This window comes from Netta rufina, assembly GCF_964035555.1.
Source record: "Netta rufina genome assembly, chromosome: 3".
NCBI classification, from domain to species: Eukaryota; Metazoa; Chordata; class Aves; order Anseriformes; family Anatidae; genus Netta; species Netta rufina.
The window spans coordinates 83,440,765-83,464,162 of NC_140125.1; the positions used below are offsets into that span (position 1 = coordinate 83,440,765).

At 35.8% G+C, this 23,398-nt stretch overlaps 1 protein-coding gene across 1 annotated transcript in view; it reads left to right on the forward strand.

The window, feature by feature from the left end:
- The window catches only part of ENPP3 (ectonucleotide pyrophosphatase/phosphodiesterase 3), a 41,830-nt gene that overhangs the window by 8,945 nt on the left and 9,487 nt on the right, over positions 1–23,398 (forward strand). Inside the window, exons 6-20 of the mRNA XM_084284685.1 lie at positions 2,342–2,439; positions 5,376–5,455; positions 6,043–6,162; positions 7,405–7,514; positions 8,408–8,473; positions 9,530–9,602; positions 11,624–11,732; positions 11,881–12,009; positions 12,936–12,967; positions 15,745–15,872; positions 17,658–17,724; positions 19,267–19,354; positions 20,635–20,804; positions 20,915–20,966; positions 21,718–21,872. Coding sequence (XP_084140811.1) covers positions 2,342–2,439; positions 5,376–5,455; positions 6,043–6,162; positions 7,405–7,514; positions 8,408–8,473; positions 9,530–9,602; positions 11,624–11,732; positions 11,881–12,009; positions 12,936–12,967; positions 15,745–15,872; positions 17,658–17,724; positions 19,267–19,354; positions 20,635–20,804; positions 20,915–20,966; positions 21,718–21,872 — 1,477 coding nt within the window. The remainder of the gene's footprint in view (positions 1–2,341; positions 2,440–5,375; positions 5,456–6,042; positions 6,163–7,404; positions 7,515–8,407; positions 8,474–9,529; positions 9,603–11,623; positions 11,733–11,880; positions 12,010–12,935; positions 12,968–15,744; positions 15,873–17,657; positions 17,725–19,266; positions 19,355–20,634; positions 20,805–20,914; positions 20,967–21,717; positions 21,873–23,398) is intronic.

Sequence of the window (23,398 nt, forward strand, 5' to 3'; positions counted from 1 at the left end):
CTTTCCTTTCCTTTCCTAGAAATGCTTCACTCAGCCACAGTAGGTCTTTAAGAGATTTTTATAATTACTGAGAATAAGATGCCTGCCTAAAGAATATATTTTCTATAGAAATAGATTATGGCTAGCAACATTTTGTTTTTCTAGAGCGTATGTAATTTTGTTGCACATCCATTTATCATTTACAGCTCAGAGCAGAGTACAGGAGTTCAAATCCAGATTACAAGTCAGTTTCCAAATACCTGGAAAAATTGTTAGAGTTAATTTACGTACCACAAATTGTTCATAGTCCATTTTATGTTGTTAGTACAGTATCTCTGATAATTCAATCTTGACGTTCTATGAGCTTATGCAGGCTACGATAACTTGGAATTTATGATGGCAATTCTTTATCTGAAAGATTTATTCATTTATTTATTTTTACTCAAAGAACATATGAGAAGAAAGGTTAATTAAAAAAGAAGATATGAAAGTAGTGCTATGTCTGCAATATCTGGAACATGGAAATTCTGATGACCACCTGTAGTTATTTTATAAAGATATTTTATATCTACAGGCAGAAGTTATATGTATAGGATAGGCAGAAACGTAGTTTAAAAGTTGTTCTCAAGATAAAATGAATTATTTTTCGGCTCAGTCTCAGTATCTGTCAGGTTATTATTATGATATCTACTTTACTGCCGAATTATACTTAATTATAACAATTATACCTTTAGTAGTGCAGCCTCTTTCTAAAGTTTATGGGTTCCTGCATGGACCTCCAAGCATAGGTACAAAGATACGTACTTCTTAGGTTAACAAATAACTTGTGGAGTTCACAGAGATTCATAGGCTAGAATTTAGACATTAGTGGAGGAAGAAGGCTTCTTTAAATGCTGTAAACAACACAGCTATATAAAGCTCCATTTTGTTTCAAACTTCAATCAGGAAGCTATTTTATGCAAAATGTTTGTATACAAACTCTTGATGACAGTGTACTTTAGTGTTTTGGAAAGACTATGGTGAATGAGAAACAAACTGGGATAGTTTGTTTTATTTTTTGTGATATTGTGTGATATGAATATATAACTTTATTTTTATAATCATCACTCAAAGTATTACTCCAAAAAATTCTTCAGTCACATGTTAGTAACTGCATTTAATCAATAGTAGTTCTTTTCAAATGTTTTCCAGGTTTATGTATTGAACCATTTCTACAAATTACAAATAATTGGTTCTATTTTTATTTATTTTAGATATCACATATAACGAGACTTATTTCAAATTACATTTTTCATTCAATTGTAAGCTTTATTTTTTCTAAGGAAACAGTGAGATACATAATGATGGTTAACAAAAAGACCAAATTGCAAAACTAGATAACTTGATCCCACTGATTTTTTCTCTTTGTGTTACAAGTAAAATGCTGTAGTGCTAGCATTTTATATCTCCTAATGCATTTTTTTTTCTTCATCAGTCCTTTTAGATTGGTTAAAAAAAAACATGTCTAATAACTTGGAAGGTTTTTTTCACATGTAGCACTTCCCAATTAGAACATTTACAACAATAATCTAAACACTGTTCTACAGATCAATTTCAATTTGCACACATGTTATCATACCTTCCATATAAATACAGATCTGAGGCTTTTGATCCTTGTTCGCTTACTTTAAATCTTACCTATGGCATGATAGCAGCTGCATTCTTTTCTTAGCTTTGTGTGCAGTGTGTCAGTGGACTTGAGGTAAGAAAGCTTTCTTTACCTCAATGAGAGAGCTAACTTGAAAGATAAAATCCACAGAGAACCTGGACTGCCCACTGATGTCTTCACAAAGCAAATGTGGTAAGGTAAACAGCACAAACCTGGCAGTGCAGAGAGATTACTCTTTCCAGCCCAGAGGCCAACTGATCTTAGCTGCCTGCTGGGTGATTGCTGTACTTTTACAGTCTTGTGCAAGTGCCCTGAAAGATTTTTAAGGTGTGTAAAGAGAGAAGAGACAGAATTCAACACTACTATGTCCAGAAGTGCTTTGGCTGTTCTGTACTCTGGGCTTGAATTTGGATGATAGTCTGTAGATTTATATTTGTGATTAAAAGATGAAAAAGAACCAAACAATTTATTTTCATGGGTTGTATATATAATGAGTAGCTTGTATTTTATGTCTCCAGTGGTTTCTTTTTCATGAGTATTGTGTGTTTGTACTTGAGCTATTTGTTTATCTCTCACTGTGACTTTAATTCTTGGAATCATGTGGGAGTTCTGGATACTGTTTTTAGAAATAGAATTTGTTTTGTTGTTAAAGACTTTAACAAGTCAATAACTCTTCAAACTCCTTAATGATCAAGAAGTTGTATTTTCCTACAGGTTTGATGTGCCACCACTTATTCTTTTTTCAATGGATGGTTTTAGAGCAGAATACTTGCAAACTTGGGGTTCGTTGCTGCCAAATATTGAAAAACTCAGTAAGTTACCACAAGTGCTTTGACTGTTTTCTTTAAAAATTTGCATGCAACCTCTGTACTTAGTCCTTTTTGCTGCTACATTGTTCACATGTTGCTCAACAATACGAAGATCCCAAATCACGTCTCCCTTATCAGTTGTATACTTATATTATTTCATATTCTGCATTAATTCTTGTATTTGAGTGCACAGCAAACAAGACTCTTTTTTAAGAAGGCCATTAATATTGGCCTGCAGTGTTTTATTAAATAACTAGTTTGAAATGTACATTCAAATACAGTTTAAGGCTGAAAAATAGTTCCAGCAAAGGATTTCATACATGTTCTGTACTCCAGTAAAAATTCTATTAGGTAACGAGATCTTAATTAAAGTATAATACTAAAAAAAATGCATTAGGTTATTGGAAAGTATCCCTCAAAGGTGCACTTTTCCAAGTCAGATATTTTAACATATTAAAAAGGAGCTGAATATTTAAGAGAATGACAGTGAATATTCTTATCTTAGACTTAAATATAATGTAATTTACATGTTGGTATAAATTAACGTATCGATGTAATTGCAGTAAGGTTCAAGCAACTGTTTCTAGGTATTTCTTTAGCTTGTGCTGTAGAGGGCTCTGAAAATTGAAAACCATTAGTGCACACTTTGTATTCAAATTTCCTGAATATTTTAGGAAACTCTCAAGATGCTTTGTACCTGGACAAAATCTCTGTGAATTTATTCATTTCTTCTCAGCAGTAATAGTCTAAATTGACAGTGTTTGTGTCTGTTCTGAATATATTATGTTCTGCTTACTGAATAGTAAACAATCTTGTTTGTGGATTACAAAGGATATCCAGGGGCCTGAACTAAAAACAATGTGCAAATGACTTCTTGTGCAAATATTTTATTCTTTGCTGTCTTTCTGACAATGGAAGGAATTTGAATCAGTGAAGAAATCATGCATGAAGAAGTCAGTGTTCAATTCCAGTCTTTTGAAAGAGGTGAAAAGGAAATGCCAATTTGACTTAAGGCATGAAAACCATGCTAGGTGTATGTTTCCAAGAAATCCCTGTAAACAAGATCAGTTCTAATTCAATACCTGTGGTCAGCTTTAATATTTACTTATACACGCTCATGCTTATATTTCTCAGTAATCTACTGTGGGTAAGAAAGGGAATTTCCTTTCTTTGCAAAAGGAAGACTTTAAAGCTGATTTGTACCATAAAATATTTTCCTCTCTAGGACTCCATTAACCTAGCATTTTCAATACAGCTAATCAAGCAAGTTGGTACAGAATATATATTATGAAAGTAACTCCTTTACTGTTCAAGACAAATCTGTAAAAAAATTCTTCTGATTTTCTCATTTGTCAATTATTCAGTCCCTCTTTAAACATTCTTTATAAGCCTTTTTTTCTGAACAACACTAGAACCGTTTTGTTGAGTACCAGGCTTTCAATTGGTTAGCTGAACTTGTTCAATTAAAAAATTATATTATTTAATGGAAATGCTTTATATCAACTAATAAATTGTGCTTCTGTGTGAATCAAATAATCAGCTGACTACAGATTAATACAGAGTTGTTTCTCCACATGACATATTAAAAATGGCATTAAGGCATCTTAGAGTCTTCACAGCTTTTATTTTGTGGATAAATAAGTTGAATTGCAGTGCATTTAGCTATTACATATGTTCAGCTGTGGTAAGTGCCTTTGAAAATTAATTGCTGAAATGTGGCACAATGGTTGGAGAGAAAGAATCAAAGAGTCGTCTGCGTTGGAAAAGACCCATAAGCTCATCAATTCTAATGATCACCCTATGTCCATCACTGCCAAGTCCACTACTAAACCATTTCCCTAAGCTCCACATCCACTTGTCTCTTAAATACCACCATGGATGGCAGCTCCACCACTTCTCCAAGCAGCCTAATACAATGCCAGTCTTTCCGTGAAGAAATTCTTCCTAAAATTTAATCTAAACCTCCCCGACACAACCTGAGTCTGTTTCCTTGCGTCCTATCACTTGTCACCTAACAAAAGAGAATGACACCCATCTTGCTACAAACTCCTGTGCCTTCAAGTTTTCATTCCTGAAGCATGTCCAGCCTTCCTAGGCACTTGGGATGAGATTCAGTCCAGAGCAGGGCACCTATATTTAGATATGTTCTTGGAGATGTCTATATATAAGATATCTACATGTCCATTGTAGTAAGTGCATTTATGGTTAATACAGTCTGTGCAGTATGGTGCAAGTGCCTAGAGAGCATGTCAGTTCAGCCTACAGAGGGTGCCACAGGACTGGGTGGGTTTCAGCGTCTAGGTCAGGGCACAGGTCTCCCATTGATCTTACATCAAAACTGCTGGCTTCTTGTGTATGTCTTGGATATCTGAGGGTATCTAAAATGGCATTGGACTCCAGTGCTGTTGCAAATGAGTCTTTCTGTTCACCAGACAGCTCTGCAGATTGTCCTGCCTGAGCTGACCTGAGGCTTCAGTCTGGTTACATAAATATGTATGTCCAGTGCCAGGGTGATTTGAAGTATGAGAGACATCTACTTAGGTTGGCAGACCAGATGCAGGAGCAGCGCATGGAGACTGGGCAGAATCATTAAAGATGCCTCAAATGACCTCAAGCACATAGGGTTCAGGCAGCTGAATTGATTGTCCTGTGTTCGATGGCAATCGAGTGTAGGCCTAGCCCACAAGGAAACACCAGAATGTTTGTGTCTTATTTTTGGGTCAAATTTCCTGTCTAATACAATAGCAATTGGACAACTGAGCAGCTGACTGTGGTGATGTTTTTTTTTTTTTGTTGTTGTTTTTTTTTTTTTTTGTTTGTTTTTTTTGTTTGTTTGTTTGTTTTTGCTTGTTTGTTTGTTTGTTTTTGCTTTTAAGACTTAGTTTTCAAATAAAAAAAAAAAGGAAGGAAACTTATATTAATTCTGTAATCTGTTGCAGAAACATGTGGCACACATTCAAAATACATGAGAGCTGCTTACCCTACAAAAACTTTTCCAAACCACTATACTATTGTCACAGTAAGTGAGAATTTGTTATTTATACTTTTCTTTATCTATATGACACAGAAAAGATTTTGTGGTACCAAGGAATTAACTAATCTTTTTGTGGAACATAGGAACTTAGGCTATAGAAGTGATATATAAAGAGACATGCTGAGATAGTACATGCGGCATTGTAGAAGGAAAGAGGCATACCTACGTGTTTATGTAGGTATGTCATCTGATTCTGGCCTATGAACCTGTTATTCCTGATCTTTGTCAGTCTAATTGGATAGGGGTGAATAGGGGTGAGGGCGCTGCCGTTTGATGAGTGTCTGTGTTAGGATGGGTTTGGCAGCTGATACGTCACCATGTGACATATCTGATACTTAATCTATAGCATATCAGCTTTTAATGGGGTTGTGGAGAAAACAGAGAAACTGAAGGAGAACTTGCAAGGCACACTGAATTTACTGGAAGTAATCTGATGAACTATGTGAGATAGGAAATGTATTCTGTTTCTGTGATAAAACAGCCATAAAATAATTGCAATACTTGCAACATAGTTTAGGTTTCATTTGATTTTAAGATTTATAGTTTTATGTTTGTTTGTTTTCATTTTGCAGGGATTGTATCCAGAATCTCATGGCATTATTGATAACAACATTTATGATGTAGACTTGAACAAACACTTCTCACTTTCAGGGACTGAAAAATTCCAGCCTGAGTGGTGGAAGGGACAGCCGGTAGGTTTACCTTCCATTCATGGTGTTCCTCTATGTCTAAGGGATCATGCGTCATATTATAAAACAAAACAAAAAGAGAATAAAATGCAAAGTTGTGTGATGTACTTGCAGTACATACTAAATGTCCTTTAGGGTTCATATTATAGGCTGCCTACAAAACAGTTTTCTTTCTGAAGGTAAAAGAACTCTTTAAATGTTGACTCAGAGACTTTAAGAATTCTCTTAATGGGACAGTTTCTGAAAAATCCTTAAATATTTTGGCTGTTATCGGAATGGTATTCTTGCCACAGGAAACCTTAGTAAATTTTTGATAGGGTTTTATTTTGTAGGTTGTATTTGCTTGTTTGGTTGGTTAGTTAGTTTTTGACAATTAGCTAAACAATGAAATTTGCAAATCTATTTCCAAAGTATATCCATTTAAAAATACACTTATAAAGTCCAGGCATATAAAAACAAGGAATAGGATAGCAAGAAACTTCATTTCCATCTAAATGAATGCTTCTGTGTAAAATGTGGCTCATTTCATCAAGAAAACCTACCTCTTGATTGTATCTGTGGTTATAGCTAATATTATAAATTTACTAGAAATACCAAGTAGTACAAAAATAGAAAAAAATTATTTACATGTGTAGTATATGCTTAATGTATATGTTTAACATACATATATATTTAATTATATACACACATACAGATTACATATTTATATATATATGTGTGTAGTCGTGTTTATAGTATACCCAAGTATACAAATTCTGGTGCTGTTGTTTTCTGAAGGATTCAGTAGGGACCACAACTGCACTCTTTAGAATGAAGAGAAATATACCCTATAATAATAAAGTTATATAACTAGAAACCATATCTTCCATCTTTATGATTCATTCCACTGGATCCACATATCCATTCTGCAGGATATGTCATTGGGAAAAAGGACACACTACCTGTTGGCAGCTATGGAAATACCTGTATGATTTTTTTTTCCTGAGAATTCCCAAGAAACTGCAGCATACTCACTCCCATGCTACCAATGTTTCGTCAGAATGTGTACACAGAAAACAAACTTCAAATCTGATACATTTGTTAGGCAACATGAGGATTTGTTAGATACATGATGTATGGATGAAGAAAGAAATGTATACCTGCAGCCCATATTTCTGATCCAATCATGTATTTTGATTCTGGTGATCTGAGGCCCTCCAGTTGTGTAAATGCAATAAAATAATTTGTTTATATCTTTATCCATAGATGTGGCTGACAGCAATGTACCAAGGTTTGAAAGCAGGAACATTCTTTTGGCCAGGCTCTGATGTTCCCATTAATGGTACATACCCGGACTTGTACAATATATACAACAAGTAAGTTTTTATAAGGCTTGTGGAAAATGCCCCTAAATTACTCCAAAAATACAAATTGTCATATAAAAGTTGAAGGAATTAAATACCTAAATAACTTAATTTAATAATTACAATTTTAAACAACAGTCTGAGTGGCAAGTGCCATATCACATAGTCCTGTGTTTGCCATGGAACTGCCATTAATAGTTAAAAATTTCAAATCCATTTAGGTGATTCACAATAAGAAAGACAAAAAGTACTGTATGTTCTCCTCTCCTAGATGGTTTTGAAAGTTTCAGCCAAGTGCAAACCACCAATTTCCCACTGAGAAGGCATCCCGTAAATAGTAGCCACCTACAAGCTATACCAAAGACTACCATAGTTTCACACATAAAGTCTAAAATCTACACATAATGACTAACTCTTTGAAAGTACTTGTACTTGATAATAAGTTTTCACATAACCTATGCCTTAACTAACTTGGAAACACTGGCAAAAGGTTATAGAAGGCAGGAACTAACTGAAGAAAGGACACTGCATAGGGAAGCTACTGAAGGAAGATGACCTTTAGACCGAGTAATTTTTCATCTTTTGGAAGGCATTGGTATTAGCAATTATTTTTTTTTTTATTTTTATTTTTTGTGATTTCAGTAAATCTCTCATGGTTCTGTACATTTACAAAGCTATTCTAAAGTTAGTATATAATTGTAAGGCTGTATTGATAACAAATTACTTATTACTGGTATCTTACTAAGATATGTCATTCTTGAAATACAATACATTGACTTTATTATGTTACTAGAGTAATATAGTAACATAGTAACTAGGTGGACTCTTTCTCCATACTTATATTCCTTGGAATTGGGAGGGCAAATCAGAAAGGGCTTGTTGACATATCTTTTTGTTTGTTTCAGTTCAGTTGCATATGAAGAGAGAATTTCAGGAATACTGAAATGGCTTGATTATAACAAATCTGAAAGGTAAGATCCTAGTGGTTTGTAAGAGTACAGCTTGGAATGGTTGTAATACTTTGCAGATGAACTTTCTATTAGTGTTTCTGAAACATGGAATCTCCCATGTTTTGCCATCTCAGATGAGAATTTGCTGAACATGACCTTGTAGTATAAGTATAGTTAATGATTTTCAACATAAGATTGTGGATGCAATGTACCTGAATGGAATGTACTGTTTTTTAAGTTTTCCTTTATTGTTTTGTCTTATGCCCTAGGTGAAACATGTAACATTCAGTTTCTAGGCTGAGTGTAGGATTTTGTAGGAAAGGTCTTACACAAGAAAGGTTAAATATCTGAAAGTAATTGCAGACAGTAATTCAGAATGAAAAGCAGATGTCTGTACTGGTTGTGGTAGTGTGGATATTACTATGTTTGCATGCATCAGAGAATGACAAAGTAGAAGACTTTTACATCTTCTAAATGACACAAGATTCTGAATACTGTAGTGATCTAGGACTGTAACTTGGCAGTTAGATGCCCAATAGATTTGTATCTGTTGCAGTTGTTTAAATGAAATAATGACAGATTAAGTATCATTTGTGTGTGTTTTTAAATAGAATTTTAGATTACCATGCTGATCTTTGTAACATGTAAACAAGTGAAATCTTTTATATGATGATTTGTTACCAAAGTCCTCATATTTGCAGTTAGGAGACACTTTCTAGAGCCTCACCGCTTGAGCAGGATAAGGTCATTTTAGTGGTAGTTTCATTTTTATCTCAAGGAACAGCTTGCTTTGTTCTCTAAGATTCTGAGGTTTTACTGAGTGATTTCTTTAAAGACACAGGATACTGTTTCTTAAAATGTAATTCCAAATAAAATAGTCCATGTTGATTAATTACAAAAGTCAGAGGAAGGTAGATGATTATAGTTACTGTTTTTGCTTTTTCTTTTTTTCTTAAGGTTAGAGGAAATTACTTAAAATTATATTTGTATTTCCTTTTGTTTCAAATGAGGTTTTGTTTTTTCAATGCTGTCTCCAAATTTTCATAATATTTCCTTTTTATTTATTTGTAACTTGAGGCCTGATTTCTACACTTTGTATGTTGAAGAACCAGATTCTTCTGGCCATTCATTTGGACCAGTTAGTGCTGGCGTAAGTAGTTTTTGTGTTTTTCCTAGACTAAATATCACTAAAAATGGTGCCGTACTATAAACTTATCTGATTTATAAACTTGGAAAGTATACTAGATCAAAAATTACCATGACTGTTTTCTGAGTTTTCATTAAGTTAGGCTCTTGCTTGTGGCTGAGCCCTTAGTTATGATCAGCAGTGTGTGTGAGCCAAAGGAGCCGTAATACAAATGGACTGGCAGAAAATCATTTCTGTTCATAGTGTTACAAATAGTATTAAGTTTAAAGTTGAGTGCATTTAGACGAAACTTCAATTTTATTGACAAGTGATATTTGGAAGCATGTGGCCTAGGAAATTCTCAGAATTGTCTCTTATATATTCATTAACTCTACTTCAGTGTTTGTTAATTTGTATTATTTCCTTTTTACCTGCATGCATGAAAAATGTTCAATCTTTAAGGAGAGACCCAACACATCAGGCTTATCATATCAGCTCCTTCCTAGATTGGTCTTGTGTAATAGCTTTGAAAATGATCTTCCACAGAAGGCTTTCTTGTAGTGGACAAGAACAGAAAAACTGTTCTTTGTAGGACAGTTTTAAGCTCCCTGACTGGAAAGTGAATTCCATTTCTCTTTGTGCACAAAGGGCTTAAAACCCCTTTACTGTATGCATAATTGTATATTTGTGCATGCAAGATTGTTGAGAGAGTGCAGCTAGGGGAACAAGAAGGGTGCAATTCCTCAGATTCAGTAAAGCATCGTCCTTTCTGTTTGCTCTTTGAAGGAGACAGTAAGTCAGCTATGTCATTTAGGGAAGAGCCATTCTTTGTGAAGATCTGCAGGGTGGGTTGTGATGGATTTCTCCCATATTACTTCAGTGGTGGTGTGGTTCTCCAAACTGCTCCAGCACGGGTCCCCCACGGGTGGGCAGCAGCTCCCCCTGGACCCCCTGCTCCTGTGTGGGCTCCTCTCCACTGGCTGCAGCTCCGGCCCGGGGCCTGCTTCTGTGGGGGCTCTCCATGGGCTGCAGCCTCCTTCAGGCCACATCCACCTGCTCCACTGGGGGCTCCTCCACGGGCTGCAGCGTGGAGATCTGCTCCATGTGGGACCCATGGGCTGCAGGGGGACAGCCTCCCCCTGGTGTCCCCCAGGGGACACCAGGGGCCTCTCCATGGGCCACAGGGAAACTGCTGCTGTGGTACCTGGAGCACCTCCTGCTGCACAGACCTGGGGGTCTGCAGGGCTGGTTCTCACTCCTCTCTCCCAGCTGCTGTTGCACAGCAGTTTTTTCCCTTTCTTAAATCTGCTCTCGCAGAGGTGCAGACATCTCTTATTGGCTCGGCTCTGGCCAGCGGCAGGTGCCTTTGGAGCCATCTGAAACTGGCCCTTATCTAACATAAGGCAGCTGCTGAATTCTTCTCGCAGAGGCCACCCCTGCAGACCCCCACTACCAAAACCTTGCCATGTAAATTCAGTACACATAGTCAGTGATTTTCTGTAGGAAGCTTGAAGGAACTCTGTATTGGAGAAGGGCACCATGTTTCCTTAGATGCTATAGTTAACAAGTGTATGTAAATGTTTTTGAAATGCTGCTTGTTATTAATACAACGACATTCTCATGCTACAATGACAGTTTAATTGTCATTGTCATTAATTTTCATAAATGTCAAAGACATTTAATATTATAAATCTTATATTTTATATAAATTGGGGGTAAGGAAAAATTATCTGAATGTGTTACATTTTTATTTTAATAAACATATTTTAAAGCTTAAGTAATAGAAAAAAAATCTAATGTGAGTCTTTAAAATGTACTTAGTGTAGCAAATTCTGTGGTAGAGTATTGGAATTTTGCACATCTTTACTCTAATGGTGATGGTAAATTGCACTGGAGCAGAAGAAATAAAGGAGCAATATGAACAGCATGAAAGCTGACAGAAAAACTTGCTTTTTTCAGACTTTGATTTAAGTGATAACTTGATTAAGTGATAACTTGAAATCAGCAACAAAGGAAAGTTCTAATGAACCTTGTTTCTCTCACAGGTAATCAAAGCCTTACAGCTAGCAGATCAAACACTAGGAATGCTAATGGAGGGACTTAAACAGAGAAACCTGCACAATTGTGTAAATCTCATTGTTTTAGCTGATCATGGTAATGTATATAATTTTGTTTTTCAACGTAAACTTCACTGAGTCATTGCTTTCTTTCTCTTCTAATATGTGTGCTTACTAGTTTTAATCAATTTTATAAATCACTTTATGGTATCTTGAAATATAACTGTTTCTGTATTGTTCTCTAGGGATGGATAAGACCTACTGCAGCCAATTAGAATACATGACTGATTACTTTGAGAAGGTTAATTTCTACATATATGATGGGCCTGCAGCTCGCATTCGAGCAAGCAATGTTCCTCAGGACTATTATACTTGTAAGTGTGGACCAATCCTGGGATTGCACAAGCACTATAACAGGAAATAAACAAACAAAACTTTCTGTATCAGGGAAAAGAAGGGAGAGAGGTAAACCATGGAAGAGCTCTATTCAGGGAGTTTAGAGAATTCATAAAGTATTCTAAAAGGCATAATTATAGCAGATTTTAATTAAAAGCTGGAATCCTATTGTACTTTCTTTTGATCTTTTCTAATTGTATTTATATTTATAGACACAGCATTTATACAACCTGAAGCAGACTTTCCTTGGCTTAAGTAACAGACTAAGTCAGATAGGAACAGAGTAACAAAGTATACTGAGGAGTCCAGAGGAGCGAATAATGATGTTTATTATGTGTTTTATTTTCTATATAATTGTTGACTTATTTCTTCTAATGGTCTTACTCTTTCTGAAAGAATTTTCCTTCTGTAAAGTGCTCTGATTTGTATTTTAGAAAGCTAATGTCAAAAGACTGAAGTTACTCTTCTAAAACATGGAAGGTGAAAATGCTAAAACAGACTGGATTCTTTGTGACTGCTGCTGGAATTGGAATACTAGACAAGCGGTCCAGGTCCAATTCAATGTAAAGAACATTCTATTTCAAACTGAGGTTTGTAGGGAGAAAAAAAAAAATTGGTTTTCATGATTTATCAGCTTTAGGTGTAGGCAGTCATTACCATAGCTTTTCAACAGTCTTTCTTGATGTACCCAAAGTACCAGGTATTGTCACAGGCTATCATGTATACAGGCAGTTATTCTTGGAAACATAGCATTCCTATCCATGGAAGGTTATGTTACCATAATCTTCACAAGCTAACAAAGAAATTTAATTTTACAGGGAAAAAGTGTGTTAAAATTTTTCTAGCAAGGCTTTGGACCTTCAACTATTTTAATGTATGCTGATTGATCTTTTCTTTTTAACAGTTGACTCAGAAGGAATTGTTAAAAACCTCACAGTGAGTAAATATTTTAATATTTTTTCCTCGTAGTTCCTCTTAATAGGAATCTGACCAAAAAACATAGTTTGTAAAAAACTGAGATTATAGTGCCAGTTTAAATAGTGTATTGTAGTGTACCACAGGAGGTAGTTCTAGAAGTTGTTCAAAAATAGTACACAAATGAGTGCTGTGCTGTATTTCTGTTCAAAGCAAAGAAGTTTTCTGAGCTTCACTTTGAAATGGAAGAAATAGCTGACTTCAGATGGAGAAAATAAGGTATATCTTCATTATAGAACAGAATACAACACAGTGGTGCTTTAAATAATAGACACCCTGTTAGCTCTGTATCACAAGGGCTGCACCCAGGCTAGGTTAAAGCAAATTTTCCATGCAACAGATTTTGACATTGTGGAGTACATTGCCACAGGGTTTTGTAGAGGCTTACTATATAAATAAGAAGGGAAGATTTTAGATGACTTTAAGAAGGACAGGCCTGTAAGGGCTGTTAAACATGATGCACAAGTAAGCCTAGAGGAAGCTGAACAGGTACAAGAAAGAATATTAATTTAATACTTGACTTGTTTGTATATGCTTTCTTTATACTTCAGTATCTGGTTCTGGCTACTGTTGGAAACAGAGTACTGGGCAAGACGGACCTTTGGCATGAGGAAGTATGGCTTTTTCAGGATCTTTTATGGCATATGACTTGAGTACTTGCAGGACTTTTAGGTATGCTGCACTACCACTGGTCTCCATAGTGATAGTTTTGCCATACTTTGTGGGTGTAGCACTTGAGAGCAGGTCCAAGCTTGCCTGTGTCTCCTGTGTAGGCCGTTGCTCCTTCTAGGTGCACTCTGTGGCAGCTGAGTGCTGAAGGATGCAAACAAATGAGTGCAGGATGGAGTGCAAAACATAGGAAGACCAAGACAGTTTCTTTTACTGAAAGGTGATGAGGTGCAACACTGCATATTTTTCTTTATAGTCTTAAGATAGATAATTCACTGTTGTTTTTGTTTGTTTGTTTGTTTGTTCGCTTGTTTATTTTAATCAAATTATACATTAACTTGTTATATATGTGGTGTGCAAACTATCATCCTTGCAGGAAGCTTGATTTTTGTATTTCTTTAAATTTATAATTCACAGTGAATTAAAGATATAAACTGCTCACTCTCTCTGTATTGCCATAATTTTCCTTTATTTCCTTCAATGCCGATTTGTTTCTATTCTGTGACTAGTCCTAGTCCAAGCAGTGGACAGATGTTCTGATACTTCTAGAGCTGTGTATTTACTCAGCTTAGAAAAGTGCTAGGCTATCTCAGCTGAGTGTATTTCCAATAAACCACCACTGGAGGTCTTCCTGTACCCTCTTGAATAACTCATCTGTGCCATACAACACGTAGCTTTTGCCAGCCACCCGAAGTTCAGAGAGCGGTGAAATTCCTGCTTAAATTCTTATTGATTCTGAATACCTAAGAACATGTCCTTTGTTCCAGCATCCAAAGCAGACGTGGGAGTAGAATATCAGGGGCTGGAAATAGAGGAAGGAGCTTTTTCAGTGTTACATCTTCTACCCCATTGTATGATGCGGAGCCTGTCATACCAAAGAGCATTAGGGTGAAGGCAATAGCAGTTTCTGCATGTTCTCTACCCTACTTGAAACTGCTACTGGTAATAGTTACAAGGTGAGATGCAACATCTCTGTATTGTAGGAATAATCTGGATTGAGGAGACTTCCTTTCCCCTGTCTATTCATAGATAGTTACATCCCGTGTTCTGTCTCTTTCAGGTTGTTAGAAGAAGGGTTTGGGGCAGAGAAGGAAATTGTGGATTGTATGTTAATTAGGTCGATTTCTTCTATTTTTTTTCCCTTTATTAGAGTATCTTCTGCAGAATGATCTCCTCTCCTGAGCTAGCAAACCCACTGAATCCTTACTTGTTTTTCACTGTGCTTCATAGATGACTACCAAGGGACATTTTACTCTCAATTCATACATGAATGTCATTCTGTGCATAGTGTAGAATTCTAGGGCTCAAAGGTGAAGATGTCAGATCAGACTCCAAGTATGCTATAGCTTGTGTGCTGCCTGTGTGATAAAACAGGCCCTCTTCTCTGGCTTAATCTGCTTTCTAACAGCAATTCCCTCAACATTTTAGCTGTTCTGTGTTATCCCAGATTTCTGAATGGGATCAACACCTCTGAAACATTGCTGTGGTGGTTGCTGGCTGGTGGAGTGGCTCCTGATAACCATATGCAGTTAAATTATTGCAGCATGTTGTATGGTTTCCATTAGTGTCTTGATGGCAAACTCCTTCATGGTATGCCTGTTAATATAGCAGTTAAAATAGTAAATGTGGATGTCAGAGCTAAGGTCTGTAGCTAATAGCTGAGCACTAGACATCTACATGTTCAATCTTGCAACTAAAACTCTAGACAGTACTATGTTATGTATATTTGGTTTTCTTTGTTGCTTATTGAATTGTAAAGTAATAGAAGATGACAGAAAATCATGAACTACCTAGGAACTTTCTCTTGTAGTTTGTGAACTTACATATGAGATGCCAGTGACACTAGTACAAATGTACAGAGTAAACATTACTACTAAATGTCTTTCAGCCTTAGCAGTGCTTTTACCACAATATTGGTAAGGTTACTATAATTCCATTGCCTCTTGGGCTGAAAATGAGATAGGCAGGGTTATTGGAGAAGCTCTCTACAAACTGTTTGTGATAATACTCAATGATGGATTTATTTTTGATACTGCACAAATCTGACTGGGCCCTTTCTTGTTGTGCAGTGCAAAAGATGCCCTCAGCACTTCAAGCCTTATCTGACACCTAACCTGCCAAAACGGTTCCATTATGCTAACAACATTCGTATCGACAAAGTTCATCTTCTGGTGGATCGACAGTGGCTGGCTGTAAGGTACCATCATGTTTGTGACTTTTTTCCTTTTCATTTCATTCATTGATGCCTCCTTTCTTGTTTTGTAAGACTTGCAGTGTTACATTTATTTTTTTTTTTCAAGTGTAAAAATGAATAATGTAAGCTAAGAATGCATTTTAGTATGATTGAAATCTTAAGTCTAGTCAAAGAAGTCTTGTACTCCAGAACAAATTTTTACAGAAAAAACAACAGCAGTGGCAACAACAAAAAAGCTATTAAAAAAAAAGTCTCAAAAATAATGCAGTTAAAAGTGTTACACAAATCCTTCCTAGTATCTAGACCTTTTCCTGGTGTCAAGGTCATCCTCTCACTGTTCTTCTGGGCCCTTATGACTTCAGTCTGCTGTCCAGAAATTGGCATTATTATCCTTCATCAGTAGGAATATGATGCTGATGTTTCTTTTTCTTCACTCTGAGGTCATTTTTATATGTATGCTAACACACTTCTATAACTTCGTCATTCTTCACTGGTCTCCAAGTCAACACTACATCTCATTCTGCTGTGTATAGTGTACTTTACATGTGTTAAATACTTGTTCCTGTTCTCTTTTTTACTTCTACATATGGCTATATTAGTTTCCAGATCTACATGTCTTTGATAACTCACCAAAACACTGGTGAGTTGTTTGTAGCCTTGGGGTCTCCAGAGGCCAGCTTGGGCAAGTCTGTAGTCGTCTCATGTCTGTAGTCTTCTGTGCTATGCTCCGTGTCTCCCCTTTTCAAGGTCCTCTGCTACTGTACCAGGTCAGTTTTTCTCCACACTACATCATTACCTCAGAACTGTAAATATCTCATTCTACACAGAATAACTAATTTTTACTGCTGTCTATATAAAAAACTATGTAAAATTCAGGACAATGTTGGTGGTGTAAGTAGCAATACTGTATTTCTGAGATACAGGGCTACAATAGCAAAACTATGATCTGACTTGGAATTTCAAGGCTATTCAAATACTAGAAAATGCCTGATCAGTACATAACTTGATTGTTTAATTTGGTGCAACCAAATAATTGTCCTGAACCTAAAAAGAAATGCCCAGTGAAAAATATCACATTCATTTTTTCTTTTTAGCTGTGCTTGAGTGTTCTTGTGCCTTTGAAAACAGGGTACATAGGTCTTACAAGTATGTGTTGAATAAATAAAAGATGACTATGTCCTTATCTTTCCAGGTATCTCAGCAACAGTTAAATTAATACAAGCATTAGTCACCATAAGTCAGAGTATTTTGGCATGTTAATAATTCTATAACCCCTTCCCACATGCACATCTCTCCTTCAAGATCACCCTTTTAAGATACATGATGAGATTGCACTCTCTTGTAAGGCAAAATCCCTTGCAGTCTTATTTGTGTTGTTCCACAGAAGATAACAGATAAATTTTCCTATTACGGCTTTTATATTAAGTTGCTGATACCAAGGAATATAACTGAAGAATTCTTCCTAAGAAGATTACACTGTTGTGAAAGTTCTTGCTGAGTAAAGGCCTCAGTCAAAAACAGGCATTTATGCAATTTATTTTGAAAACATTGATTCACTGTACACTCCATAGTTGTCTAGAATACATTTTGTTTCTGTCGATAGCAAACTGTGGTATAAGATGGAGAGTTCTTCATAAACATGAACACAGAATGAGCAAAAAGCAGTACAATATTATTTCAGAGTCAGTTCTGAGGATGTTGTTAAGAGTGCAGTGATTTAGGATGACTCTTACTATCTGCCTCTATTTGTGACGTTTTAATTCACAGTGTGTGATGGTTTCTTCTTAGGGACAACAGTTACACGTTTTGTGATGGAGGTAACCATGGCTATGACAATGAATTTAAAAGTATGGAGGTAAGATGATTTCTATTCAAGTCTTGTGTCTTCTCATGAAGAATATCAGAATGTGGTAGACGAACCAGGAGAATATATAGTAGTTTTAGCCTTGTGCTTTTTCTTACCTGTCATCCAGACATGTAAACTGTGAACATGTATAGGATTCACATATTGGTATTGCCTTTCATCAGTGTGTACAAGTCCAGCTACTTTGGGATCCTGTAGTAAAACTTGTCATGGCTCACCTTAACTCCATGGAACCAGTAAATCAAGCATACTGTGTTCAGATGTGGAACACTAAGTTCTTTCCTTTTCTACTGAAGCAATGACTGAAAAATCTCCATAAGCTCTGGGAATCCAATTGAACATCTGAAGGCCTGTGTGCTCAAATAAGCTAAATCTCATTTTCTCTGCTTGTCTTACAAGCCTTAGGCATGTCATCAGGGCAAAAAGATCATTAATATAGCCTGTATATTAATATAGCCTATTTTGAAATTTTGTCTCTTTCATGTCCTGTAACAGGTCTATTTAGAAGTCTTGAGCTTTTGAGCTCAAGAAGATACGTATTATCCATGTGCTTTCTGTGATGTGAACCTTTAAGTAAGGTCAAGTATACCTCTTACTAGTCCCATATCCTGTGCCTAATAATGAGATTCTTCCAGGTCTTCACAACTGTATTAAAACCACATGTCAATATACTGATCAGAATTGCACTCAGTGTTTGTGTTGGAAAAAAAAATAAATTCTGCTTGATGTAGAGACATTAATCATAGATAATCTTATGCTGCTGGCACAACGACTGATTAAAAATATTTCTTTATAAAGTAGTAATATGTCTTAATATTGTCTTCAAAAATATATTAAAAATTCCTTTTCTATTGTGAGAACATAAGAATATTATTTTAGAACAGATTGTTGTCCTGTTTAGTCATGTTTCCTGCCATCTCATGGCAGAGAGCTCAGACGGCTTAAGAAGCAGTAGAAACTGATGTGGGACTGTAGGTAGTATCAGTGTTCTGTTAAAATACTTACAGATCCCAGCAAGGGATGTCCAGTACTAAATTGTACTGTTGGCGTTACTGACTTAGGTCTCAGCAAAGCTTGAGATGGGTCTCCCCAGTTCCCTAATGCTGGCTGTTGCCACAGCAATCAGCTCCTAACTATCCAAAGATTTTTGAGAATGCAAAAAAAAATACAAAACCAAACCTTATATTTCTGGCTCAATATTAGCATTTAAATAGGATCTGTGAGTGCCAAAACTCTGTGTTTATTGGAGTTGTTACCAACTTTTGCAATGAAAATATAAAAATGTGTGAATTTGAAACACAACAAGCAATAATTTTCCTAAGTATGTGTCAAAATATTAAAAAAAGATAAAATATTTTTTCTTAAAATTATATGTAATGGGCAAAATTTGCCTATTTTGTCAGAGTAGTCCTGTATTGTAACTTATGACTGTGATAAGACTATTTTGGTCCAGTGTCCCCATTTGCATGAAATACAACTGAATTGTTTTTTTAATTTGGGTTCCTTTAAATAGACTTTTTTTTTCCAATCTAGGCTATATTCCTAGGATATGGCCCAAGTTTTAAAGAAAAAACAGAAGTGGATCCTTTTGAAAATATCGAGGTTTACAACCTTATGTGTGGTGAGTAGAAACAATCTAGTACTTAAGGTGATAAACCAGCAGTGCTTTCAAATACCAGTGTTGTGTGAGAAAAAGAAGAGTAACGAAAAGTTTGGTGAATTCATTCAAAAGCTAGTTTTTTTCTCATACAATATGGAAGCCATGCTGTTTTGCTTACTATATGGTGCTGAAAGATTAACTGCCAGAAATTATTCTGCTTTGGAGGTTGTTACTGACTGCAAAAGAAGTCCACTAAAGAACCATGGAGAAGTGCTCCTGCCATGTGGGCTTGCTGTCGAAGTGGTGTCTGTAGAATCATTTGGGGATCATAGAATCATGGAATCATAGAATATCCCAAGTTGGAAGGGACCCATAAGGATCATGAAGTCCAACTCCTGATAAGATAAGAACCTTTTAGAGAGTTACAACTCTTGCTCATAGCTTCAGATGAACCATAGCAGCCATGACAGTAAGCAATTAGGAAGTATGTTCTTCAGAAAATATGGATTAAAATGCAATAAACTAGTATGCTTACTAGAGTGAGTCCAGAGGAGGGCTACTAAAATGATTAGGGGTCTGGAGCAGCTGTTGTATGAGGACGGACTGAGAGCTGGGCCTGTTAAACCTGGAAAAAGAGAAGACTGAGGGGAGATTTCATCAATGTGTATAAATATCTGAAGGGAGGTTCTCAAGAGGATGGAACCAGACCCTTTTCAGTTGTGCCCAGAGATGAGAGGCAGCGGGAAGCACAGGAAGTTCTATCTGAGTATGAGAGGACATTTCTTTACTGTGAGGCTGACAGAGCACTGGCACAGGTTGCCCAGAGAGGCTGTGGAGTCTCCTTCTCTGGAGATATTCAAAACGCGCCTGGATGCCATCCTGTGCAATGTGCTCTAGGTGATTCTGTTGGCAGGAGGGTTGGAGTAGATGATCTTCAGAGGTCCCTTCCAACCTCAACAGTTCTTTGATTTTGTGACTTGCAAACAAGTTTGTACTCTGCATAAAATCATTTAATCTCAGGAATGTTATGGCAATGTATAAAACTGCATGAACAGTACTCAAGTACATAGATTACCGAATCTTGATGTAGTGGAAGAAGATATCAATGAACCTTTGAAACTGGAAAATTGCAAGATAGTGATAGTTAACTCAATGGTTTAAATAATTGAATAAGCTGTTTGTTCTACATTTAGAAAAAATGCACAGAAAATGCATATTGGTGGAAAGAGAGTCTATTTAAAATGCTATTCTAGTCTTAAAATAGCTTTAAAAATGATTTAAAATTTCAAAATTTCCAACAGATCTGCTACGTATTACACCAGCACCAAACAACGGAACACATGGCAGCTTAAACCACCTGTTAAAAAAACCTTTTTACAATCCTTCACATGCAAAAGAGGAGTCATCTCCTTTATCATGTCCGGTTTCCAATCTGATTCCTGCAGATGGATTGGGATGCACATGCAATAATGTAAGTAGGAACTTTTGAAATCTTTCAATCATCCTTTTCAAGTGTGTTCTCTTTTCTTTGATTTTCCTAAACACTTGATTCATTCTGAAGGATTCTCTGATATTTTACAGATCACAGATCCTTCAGTAGTAAACATGAGGTTAAATCTCACCACAGATGAAAGTAAGTAAAAAGAAATGAAAGGGACAGCAATATTTTTAAAACTATGCCTGTTTTATATTTTAAGTTACTGGTTTCAATGGGAATTTTTGCAATGTTAATTGCAATTTGAAGTGAAGTAGGTGAGCCAAGTCAGAAGCATAATTGTTTTTCTTGTTTCTCTGCATTTCTTTAAAAGATACTAATTGATACTTTTGTAGTGGCATTTATGCACAAGAACTAGATCTGAATCCCATTAAAATCTTGAGAAAAACCACACAGTTTTCAGTGGAAAGCCTGAGTACTTCTGAACTATATGGCGTATCTGTTTTTTGCTATCTTGCAACCGTATGTTTGTCTTTGATGAAAAATTCTCGTACTACCATGTTTTTCTATAAGGTTTCTGGAAATTTTATGAAACATTTCAATGTTTGCTAGCCTAATAGCTCTCTTTCCACTGGCAAAATGAATTCAAAAGATTTATATTCATAAGAAATTGCAAAGAAATGAGAATTTTCATGTCTGATGTTGACATGAAGCGGTCATGTTGACCCGCTACGTTAAACTAAATGAAAACTATTTTCTACATTTCTTTATTCCACTTAGAAGCTAAGAGCTTAAATAAATACATGCTTGTGTTTCTTGTCAGTTCTGTCTCTATTTGTTAATGCTTTAATTTACATTTTGCTTTGTGTTTTTTCTCTGCTGGCTTAAACCTTTGTGTCATCAGAAATGTTATAGAAGAATGAATCAATCATTTTTTCTTAAATTATAGTAAACAATGCAACCTCATACCATTTGCCATATGGGAGACCCAAAGTTCTTCAGAAGAACAGCATTTATTGCCTCCTTCCCCATTATCAGTATGTGAGTGGATACAGCCATGATATCTGGATGCCACTGTGGACTGCATACACTGTGAATAAGCCTGTAAGTTATCAAACATTTGTATCATTCTTAAATGTCAAATACAGTGGACTGAAAATATTGTGCATTCATTAGGAATACTGGTTAAGAACAGGTGGATATTATATGACCGAGGCCTTTATTTCTGAAAAGGAAAAAGTATCTATGACATCTGTCAAATTTTAAGCATCTAAAAATGTGTTTAAATAAGCGGGAATGGCCATATGTTAGGGACACAAAAGATATAAAAGAAGTTCGTTCTGTTAAGCCCGTTCTTTAAAAGAGATAAAGTGTCAAAGTTGCTCCAACTTGCCTGTCAATTCCTGAGCAAAAAAAGGTCTGTGATTTCCAAAACAGAAACTTTTAAGTTTTTCAATGATTATCATAGTCTTTATCCTATTAACAAACCTTTATACAACTCCACAAAACAATTTGTACTAATGCATGTGTTTTGCTTATTTGTTCTCTATTACGTTATATAATTTATGAAATACCATTACATCTGAATGAAATTCTGAGAGTTCAAGGGTATACAACCCTAGAAAAATCTGAGCTCCTGGGGTCTGTAAGCTAGTGGACATTCACGAGCTTAATCCACTGTATAATTTGACCCTTCTTCTAAATTGCTATGAGGAAACAACTTTTACACTTCAACTTTTAGTTTTCTCTCTGAAGAGAATGGTGTTAATGATATCTACATGATTTCTTATTTTATCTGTACACATATCTACACACATATGGGGAAATTATTTTAAACAAATATATGCTGCTAGAATGTTTGAATTTCAGAAAGTTTTACTCTATGCTTTATACTAATTTTTCGTAATCTGGGTGGAAGATCATAAATCCAACCCTAACAAGGCTTAAAATGTAATGAAAAAAATGTCAATTTCAACAAAGATTATTTTTACTTCATTGTTTTTGATGATCTGCTCTTACAGCCTGGTATGAAAGTGCAATACCATACTGAAAACCAGTTAATTGTGGGCAGATTTTTCTTCTGAATTTGCGTAATTACAAAATCCCACCAGAGCTGAGGTCTTTTTAGTATTTCAACAACAGCAGCAAAAAGCTCAGAAAATCAAGTTACTTTTCAATCATTTTCTTTTGTTGAAAACCAAATTCTCAGTTGGAAAAGTTCTTGCCCAATGTAACATCTAAGTCAACACAAATACATATGTGTGAGTTTCTGGTAGTGATTTATGCAACGTTGTGGGAAGCGGTGAATGATTAAGACAGAAGTATTAGAGTGTATAGCTCACAGCAGACTAATGCAGTTATGTACGTCTCCTATAGATAGAATAGGAAAGAATAAATTTTCTCTCTAGTACTCTTGGAAGCACAGTGATGAAAGGTTGTAAGTTTAAGTCAGCTCAGTTACTAACATACCTTACACAGTAAGCTGACATCACAATTTTTGTTTAATCACAACGTGTAACACTTGAGGAAAAGCTTCGCAAGTTGTGACAGCAGTGCAAGGACAGAAGGCTACAGCTACTACCTTTGACTGTGAACTTTGGCTACAATACATGGGAATGGCAGAAGACTGC